Source organism: Aegilops tauschii, chromosome 7, assembly GCF_002575655.3.
Source record: "Aegilops tauschii subsp. strangulata cultivar AL8/78 chromosome 7, Aet v6.0, whole genome shotgun sequence".
Lineage (NCBI taxonomy): Eukaryota > Viridiplantae > Streptophyta > Magnoliopsida > Poales > Poaceae > Aegilops > Aegilops tauschii.
The window spans coordinates 70887273-70896506 of NC_053041.3; the positions used below are offsets into that span (position 1 = coordinate 70887273).

General features: G+C 43.3%; 1 protein-coding gene across 1 annotated transcript; it reads left to right on the forward strand.

Moving 5' to 3' along the window:
• The first annotated feature begins 6343 nt into the window (after positions 1-6343).
• Positions 6344-7573, forward strand: LOC141026844 (uncharacterized). The gene has a single exon (XM_073503703.1). The coding sequence runs from the start codon at positions 6344-6346 to the stop codon at positions 7571-7573; it is 1230 nt and encodes a 409-aa protein (XP_073359804.1).
• The last annotated feature ends 1661 nt before the right edge of the window (positions 7574-9234 follow it).

The following is a 9234-nucleotide window of genomic DNA, read 5'->3' on the forward strand; positions in this document are numbered from 1 at the left end:
GAAGATATTTGTGAATATTTCCATGTTGTCGTGTAGTATATTTTTCATTGATGCGTAGTGTTCTTTTTTCTAAACATGCATTCATATGTAGTGTGGGTAAAGATCTATGAACCACTCCCAAAAAAATATAACACGACAATCAAACATTACTCGGACATGTTTATGTGAACAATAGATGTTTGTAGATTATATGATCATGAATTCATTAAAAAGAATATATATCCTTTTTCACATGATAGAGAATATGCACTCTTGTACGTTCGCAAGGATTTAAAATTGTATTATATTATTATTTTTCAATTCTCATACATATTGCATTTAACAAAAGTTAACAAAACTACAAATCAGAAAAAAAATATATATATATATATATATATATATATATATATATATATATATATATATATATATATATATATATAAATAGACTAGCCCGTGCGATCGCACGGGTTGACGACTAGTATACCTAATAATAAAGGGGTTATTGCTTCTGGTGGCCCATCATCGAAATTGCCCCCAAAGTTGCAAAATATTATCCACCGATGTCACCTATAAGTGATAAAAAAAACGTTTGACACAGGGGAATCCCCGCCTGGGCCAGCCCATATGGCAGGAAACTTCTATACTGCGCTCTGCACGCTGGGAGATGACAGAGCGCGCCAGTTTGGGCCGGCCCATATCGGGGCAGCCTGTTTTTAAAATATCGTTTTTCTTTTCCGTCTTTTTTTTTACTTTAAATAATTTGGGACTTCAGAAAAGTTCAGAAAAATAAAAAAAATTGAGAATTCTGAAGTAAAGTTTTTAATAATTCATAAATGTTTGTGGATTCAGAAAATGTTCGTGATTTTGAAAAAATGTTTGTATATTCAAAAGATGTTCACAATTTTGAACACAAATGTTTCGGAATTCAAAAAATGCACACAATTTTTCAAAAAAGTTTGTGTATTAAAAATGTTAATGAAGTTGAATAAAATTGCGTCAATTAAAACTATATTCATGAATTGAAAAATATCCTAAAAATCCAAAAATTGTTCGTGACTTACAAAATAGCTTATTGATTCATAAAATGGTCGCTGATTCAAAAAATCTTCGTGAATTTCAAAATTTGTTCGACCAATTTCCCAAAATATGTTCGTCGACTCTAGAAATGTTCACCTATTCAAGAAATATTTTTGATAAAATCTTCACAATTTTTAAAAAAATTGTTTGCAAATAGTATAAAATGTTCATGAATTCAATAAATGTTCATGATTATAGAAAATGTTCGAAATTCTATAAAAAATGGTCACGAATTTGAAAAGTGTTCACGATCTTAGATATGTTCGTGAGTTTATAAAAATGTTCATGATTTTAAAAAATTGTTGACGATTTCACGAAAATGAGAGGTATAGTGTATCTCGGTGATGCAGCAAATGTGGTGATGGACATTGGAGATTATGATTTTTTTTCCATTGCAACGCACGTGTTCGTTTTGCTAGTATATAATAACCAGTTTACTTAAAACTTGGTATCAGCTTCGAAGGCCCAGATACACACACATTCTTTTAAATGTGTTGATGACGATCATCCTCCTCAAGTCATGGTGTCTGGTGTTCATGATAGTGACTATGACGGCCTGTCCAACCTGAAGATTCTTGCCAACTAGGAAGTTCTTTCACCCCACCGAGCTTAAGATAATGCAACCATCCGTATCCGCTACGTACGCACAGGTGGAGATGAAGCCCCTTCATGTAAGGCGTACTCCAACATAGCCTGCTTCATCAGCCTCGATGACACAACTCGGAGCTAGCCTCTTAGGCAATTTCTGAAAACACACACACACACACTCGCAAGCATATCATACGGATCTAAAACAAATCCATGTGATAAATGAGCATGTCATGCACAATTATCAAAAAAGCATACACTTCAATTCACATATATCATCGGTTTCTACACTAAACATATCAATCAGATCGATTCTACACTAAACATATCAATCAAATTGATTCTACACTAACATATTAATGTTGGAAATATGCCCTAGAGGCAACCATATTTGTATTATTTGTTTTCATGTTTATAACGAAGAGTTTATATTCTATGCTATAATTGCTATAATTCTTGAATATGATTCGTAGAAAATCTCATAAGATCGATTCTCTTTTTTTGTCTTCTCCACACAACCCCCATCATCATACTCTATTCCACCCATAGTGATGTATCCATGGCTCATGCTCATGTATTGCATGAAAGTTGAAAAAAGTTTGAGATTACTAAAGTATGAAACAATTGCTTGGCTTGTCATCGGGGTTGTGCATGATGAGAGCATTCTTGTGTGATGAAAATGGAGCATGGCCAAACTATATGATTTTGTAGGGATGAGCTTTCTTTGGCTATGTTATTTTGAGAAGACATAATTGCTTGGTTAGTATGCTTGAAGTATTATTATTTTTATGTCCATATTAAACTTTTATCTTGAATCTTTCGGATATGAATATTCATGCCATAATAAAAAAATTACATTGAGAATCATGCTAGGTAGCATTCCACATCAAAAATTTTGTTTTTATCATTTACCTACTCGAGGACGAGCAGGAACTAAGCTTGGGGGTGCTTGATACGTCTCCAACGTATCTATAATTTTTATTGTTCCATGCTATTATATATTTTGTTTTGGATGTTTAATGGGATTTACTATACACTTTTATATTATTTTTGGGACTAACCTATTAACCCAAGGCCCAGTGCAAATTGCTGTTTTTCTTTGCCTATTTCAGTGTTTCGCAGAAAAGGAATACCAAACGGAGTCCAAACGAAATGAAACCTTTAGGAGCGTGATTTTTGGAACAAATGTGATTCAGAGGACTTGGAGTGGACGTCAAGAAATCAACGATGAGGCCACGAGGCAGGGAGGCGCGCCTGCCCGCCTGGGCGCGCCCCCCACCCTCGTGGGCCCCTCGCAGCTCCACCAACCTACTTCTTCCTCATATATATATCCATATACCCTGAAACCAACCAGGACCACCACAAAACCCTATTTCCGCCGCCGCAACCTTCTGTACCCGTGAGATCCCATCTTGGGGCCTTTTCCGGCGCTCCGCTGGAGGGGGATTCGATCATGGTGGGCTTCTACATCAACACCATAGCCTCTCCGATGATGTGTGAGTAGTTTACCACAGTCCTTCGGTTCCATAGTTATTAGCTAGATGACTTCTTCTCTCTCTTTGGATCTCAATACAAAGTTCTCTATCTTCTTGGAGATCTATACGATGTAACTCTTTTTGCGGTGTGTTTGTCGAGATCCGGTGAATTGTGGGTTTATGATCAAGATTATCTATGAACAATATTTGAATCTCCTCTGAATTCTTTTATGTATGATTGGTTATCTTTGCAAGTCTCTTTGAATTATCAGTTTGATTTGGCCTACTAGATTGATCTTTCTTGCAATGGGAGAAGTGCTTAGCTTTGGGTTCAATCTTGTGTTGCTCGATCCCAGTGACAGTAGGGGAAACGACACGTATTGTATTGTTGCCATCGAGGATAAAAATATGGGGTTTATATCATATTGCTTGAGTTTATCCCTCTACATCATGTCATCTTACCTAATGCGTTACTCTGTTCTTATGAACTTAATACTCTAGATGCATGCTGGATAGCGGTCGATGTGTGGAGTAATAGTAGTAGATGCAGGCAGGAGCCGGTCTACTTCTCACGGACGTGATGCCTATATACATGATCATGCCTAGATATTGTCATAATTATGCACTTTTCTATCAATTGCTTGACAGTAATTTGTTCACCCACCGTAATACTTATACTATCTTGAGAAAATCCACTAGTGAAACCTATGGCCCCCGGGTCTATTTTCCATCATATTAATCTCCAGTCAACTAGCTATTTCTGTCGCCGTTTATTTTGCAATCTTTACTTTTAATCTTTATCATAAAAATACCAAAAATATTATCTTATCATCTCTATAAGATCTCACTTTTGCAAGTGGCCGTGAAGGGATTGACAACCCCTTTATCGCGTTGGTTGCAAGGTTCTTATTTGTTTGTATAGGTACGAGGGACTTGCGTGTGGCCTCCTACTGGATTGATACATTGGTTCTCAAAAACTGAGGAAAATACTTACGCTACTTTTCTGCATCACCCTTTCCTCTTCAAAGGAAAACCACCGCATGCTCAAGAGGTAGCACCCGTCACGTCTAACCCTAACACAGACGACCGACGGGTCAAGCCCTTTGACTTTCGTCGGACGGCGTTTGACCGGTGGACCTTTTCACCTGGTTGTCATAGCCCAGCCCATAGCTACACCCCCAACACTGTCCCGGCCCAACCCACCCCAAGATTCCCTTCGTGTCGGCCCGGCATGGCCGTTTCCCCCTTCCGGGACACGGCGGCAGCGACGCCCGTGAAGGGGGGCACACCCCGGAGCCGCGTGTCGGGTGCCTGCGCCTGCCACCATGCTTCCACAACCGTAGGAGGGCCCACCGCATCACCTGGCGGCATTGCTACCCCCCAGGTACCCCGTCCCGTCTAACCCTGACACAGACAACCGCCAGGTCTAGCCCTTTGACCTTCACCAGACGGGGTTTGACCGTTGGACCTTTTCACCTGGTTTTCATAGCCCAGCCCATAGCTACACCCCCAACACCGTCCCGGCCCAACCACTCCATGATTCCCTCTGTGTCGGCCCGACGTGGTCGTTTCCCGCCTTCGGGACACGGCGGCAGCGACGCCCGTGAGGGGGGCACACCCCGGAGCCGCGTGTCGGGTGCCTGTGCCTGCCACCATGCTTCCACAACCGTAGGAGGGCCCACCGCAACACCTGGCGGCATTGCTACCACCCTCCCAGGTACCCCGTCCCGTCTCCCCTCTCCGAGACATGACGGATGCAAGGCCCGTGTGGGGGGGGGGGGCAATCGTATATCTATAACCGGGATATGTTTTCTGTACATAAGGCACATTGAAGTTAATCAAATTAGTTTTTTTGTTTTGCGGGTGAAGCAAGGCCCGTGTGGGGGGCAATCGATATATATATAATCGAGATATGTTTTATGTACATAAGGCACATTTAAGTTAATAGTTTTGGAAAAAAACTAAAATGGAAATAAGAGAAAATAAATAAAATAAATAAAATGTTACAATATTATTAGAAATCTATGCCTACGGCAATGCCATCAGCATAGCTACGGCCACGGAACGGTAGAGCCCTGGACCGGATCGATGACGTGGCAAGATCCAAGGGCCAGGCCTATGCCGACAGCAAGGCCGTCGGCATAGGTATGCCACCCCACGGACCGGCGAGCGGCTCGGATCGATAACGTGGCGCGCGACGCGGATCGATGACATGGGCATAGCTATGCAGACGACCACCGTTAGCCCGTCGGCGTACGCGTGACGCCGTCAAACGGCCGTCGCCGCCTAGGTAGCCAGGCCCACATGATATGCCGACAGCCACCATAGGCACATTTCTTGCGATGCCATCGGCCGACCTATGCCGATGGATATACGCCGACGGCTTGAGCTGGGCCGTCGGGATACACCCATCTATGCCGACGGGGGCCGTCGGCATAGGTTTGGCCGTCGGCATCGCCGGTTATTCTGGTAGTGCAACCCGTCGAACATTTTTCGTGACGGTACAAATCGTCGCAGAATATGGATGATGGCCAAATTCATTGTCTAAAACAAGGCCAGAACGTCACAAGTGCACCTAAGGGGGCTGATCTGGGGGAAAACAACTTGTGACAGAAAACCTTCACAAAACAAGTTCTTAGGTGATAGTTTATTTTTCATCACAAGAGTTTTCATCACAGATTAGCGCAGATTTTTGTAGTGAGATAGACAGAAATGGCAGCCGTTCGGAGAAAGAAGAAGGCCCCGATCTTATCCCAAAATTCTTTGTTTGTGAGGGGAACGAACGAAGACTAGATCTTCCGCGTGGCCGCAAATGAAGACAATGTCTTTGTCTCAGTGGGCTATGAAGATACCTCTTCGGTCCAGGGAAAAGTCCCTTCGGCCCACGAGGGAACACCGGACAGAAAGGGTTGTATAAATGCAAATTCTGAATTTTGCCATGTAGCTTCAAGATTTTGTAAAGTAAAAAAAATTGATCTTAGATAGCTACGTCTGGGCATACAATCACCTTCCTAATCATGCAATCATAGGAGTTCGTTTTCTGTAATTTTGAAATAAAAACTGGTTAGATAGATTTGAGCACACAAGATAAATAGACAGACAGGTAGACTTGTTTAAAAAGGAAAGCAATGGCGGTTTAACCTAGACTAAATAGAACCACGCACGTACGCTTTATTTTCTTACCAGAATCATCAACCAAAGCTAGGTTTTCGTGAATCATGATGGCGAAAGACCAGCGCCAGTCTGCATGGACGGACCTGCAACCGGATCTCCTGCTCCTTGTCCTCCACCACCTCACGTCCCTCTTGGACCGCGTCCGAGCAGGCGCCGTCTGCAGGTCGTGGCGCTCGGCCTCCAGCCTGCTCCCACCGACGCGGCTCCCCTGGGTCGTGTTCGGCGACGGCACCCTCTTCGACCTCGCCAACAACAGCGCGCCGCACCCGCACTACCGCCTGCGTCTCCCCGATGACTGCTGGCGCTACAGCGCCGGCGAGAACATGCTGTTTCTCGTGCACCAGCGCGACGGCAGCTGCTCCCTCATGAACGCTCTCTCCGGTGCCAGGACCGATCTCCCTGAGCTAGCTGCTATCTTGCGGACTGACAACCTCTGGCACCGAAAGCCAAACGAGCTCAGGCGCACCCCCCATGACCCACACGAGCCCACGATGGCTATAGGAAAGGTGGTGTTATCTTCAGCGCCGGACGACCCCATCGTCGCCGTCCTGCTCGAAAACAAAATCTTCGTTTCTACTTGCCGGCCGGCCGGAGAGAGCAACTCATGCCTGCTGGTGTTGGTTCACGAGGCCGTCGACATGGTTCTGTTTCAAGGGCAGATCTACGCCCTCTCCATCAGACATGTCCTCTCGAACCTCAACCTCATCAATGGTCACCTCGACAAGCCGACGCCGCCTGGCGTTGAACCAAAAGTGCGGTGCGGTTTAGATTTGATAAAGAACCCGTGGTCATGGCAGCAACATGAGCAAGATGAAGAAGACGTTTTCAAGCAAGATGAAGAAGACGTTTTCTCTGACCCCCTGGTCGAGCTATATCTAGTTGAGTCTGGCGGCAAGCTCTTGATGGTGAAGCGATGGCTCCGCCTCCCATGGATGCCCTGCTTCCCGGAAGGTAGAAGAACTTTCTGCTTGCAGGTGTGGGAGGCAAACATTAGCGAAGGCCAGTGGAAGAAGTTGGACGGCAGCCTAGAAGGCCCGGCGCTCTTTGTGAGCAGGTCTTGCTCTAAGTCTTTGCCCGTCGGTCATGGAGTTCGAGAAGACTGTATCTACTACCTGAAGAACCTCTATGTGTCGAGGAAGCCGAACGCACCTCTCGGCGACTTTGGCATGTACAACGTTAGAGACAAGACGTTCACCCCTTTGTTGCGTGAGTCAATGCCATCGCTGCCGTGGAAGAGCGGGCGGTTTCCATCATGGTTTTTTCATGGCCAAGTTTAATTAAGTCATCAACATGCATGTGCCAGCATTTAGTTGTATTCCTAATTGCTTGTCCAATGGTCCCAAAACAAATTGTATGCATTTTTGTATGGTTATTAGGACAATGCCCATGCGTTGCAATGGGGTATAAATATTTACTCAGTACGTTAGCTTGTGATTTAACTGCACATACTAATGCGATTGTGTAAATGAATGTTTTATCAAATCGTGCCCGTGATTTTATCTTATAGTTTGATGTGAAGTTTGCTAAGTAAATAAAAGTGAAATTGGTTCAGAAGATAAATAATTACCATGATTGGTTATCATTTGGGGAAGGTTGGATGAAAGGATGATGAGAAAAACAATGAAACATGGAATCTTACAATATTTTTAAGGACGTGGCTACCTGGCGCCCGAGCGCTGGCTCGCGGGATCGAGCGCTCTCCCCAAAAGGAAGGCGGGCTGTCACTTTTCCAAAAAAGCAAATCAGTTTCTCACACCACCACCCCACGTCCACGTGATTCCGAAACCAACTGACATCCTAAAAGGAAACTACTTGACGTATTCACGCTACTTAGGAAATCGCCTACGATCTTGTCCCGCGTGCATTTATTTGGGTTTCAAAAAATTTCAAAAGCTATAACTTTTGATTCGTGCATCGGAATTCATATCCGTTTTCACCGTTGGGTTTCTCACGACGAGTACTTCAAAACTAGATCCCATATGGGTACATTTTGACAAACTTTTTTCTCGGGCAATTTTGGGTTGTATTGAGGCAACTATAGTGCTATAAGAAAGCAACTTCTTTTTTTCCTAGTATGATTGCCTATCAACGAAAAATCCTTCTAAGTTGGTTATCGCAACTACCAAAATTGACTAGCTTCATCTCTAAGTTGTATACCATAACTAGCAAGTATCCTAACTCTATGCCATCTATTACACTACTGCACACAACTAATTAGGAGGCTAGTAGGCGAATTCACTAATAGATATGGTTCAATTCATCTAGCATCAAAGTTGCTCCTACTTAGCACTAAAGTTGCCTCATTTAGCATCATGTTCTTATTTTTGGCCTAGTATGACTTTCTATTAGGTTGATTTGTGTCAAAACAATAAAATCACACAAAACATGAGGTACCTTTAGTGCTACATACAAGCAACTTCACTGCACTATGTCCTGTGAGTCTTGCTGACTTTATCCCAATTTGTCTATCATGGCTGCTCGGTTGCTTATCATTGATTATCAGTTGCCTACGTTTGATGCTCAGTTGCCTAGAAATACTATAAAGTTGCCTAACATTGATACCCAGTTTTCTATCTGTGAAGCTTAGTTGCCTACAAATACTATGAAATTGCCTAACATTAATGCACAGTTGCCTATCATTGATGATTAGTTGCCTGTGGTTGATGCCCAATTGCCAACAAATACTATGAAATTGCCTAACACTCATGTCCATTTTGCCTATCGTTAGTGACCAGTTGCCCACGGCTCATGCTCAGTTGGCTACAAAATACTATGAAATTGCCCAACATTGATGTTAGTTGCCTAACTTTATAAATTAGTTGCCTACTAATATTGGGAAGTTTCTTATCATTCCTTTTCTAAGTTGCCTACCTGTGATGCTCTGTTGCCTGCCATTTCTATTTCAGTTGCCTAGAATACATTGAAAAGGTGGTCCATC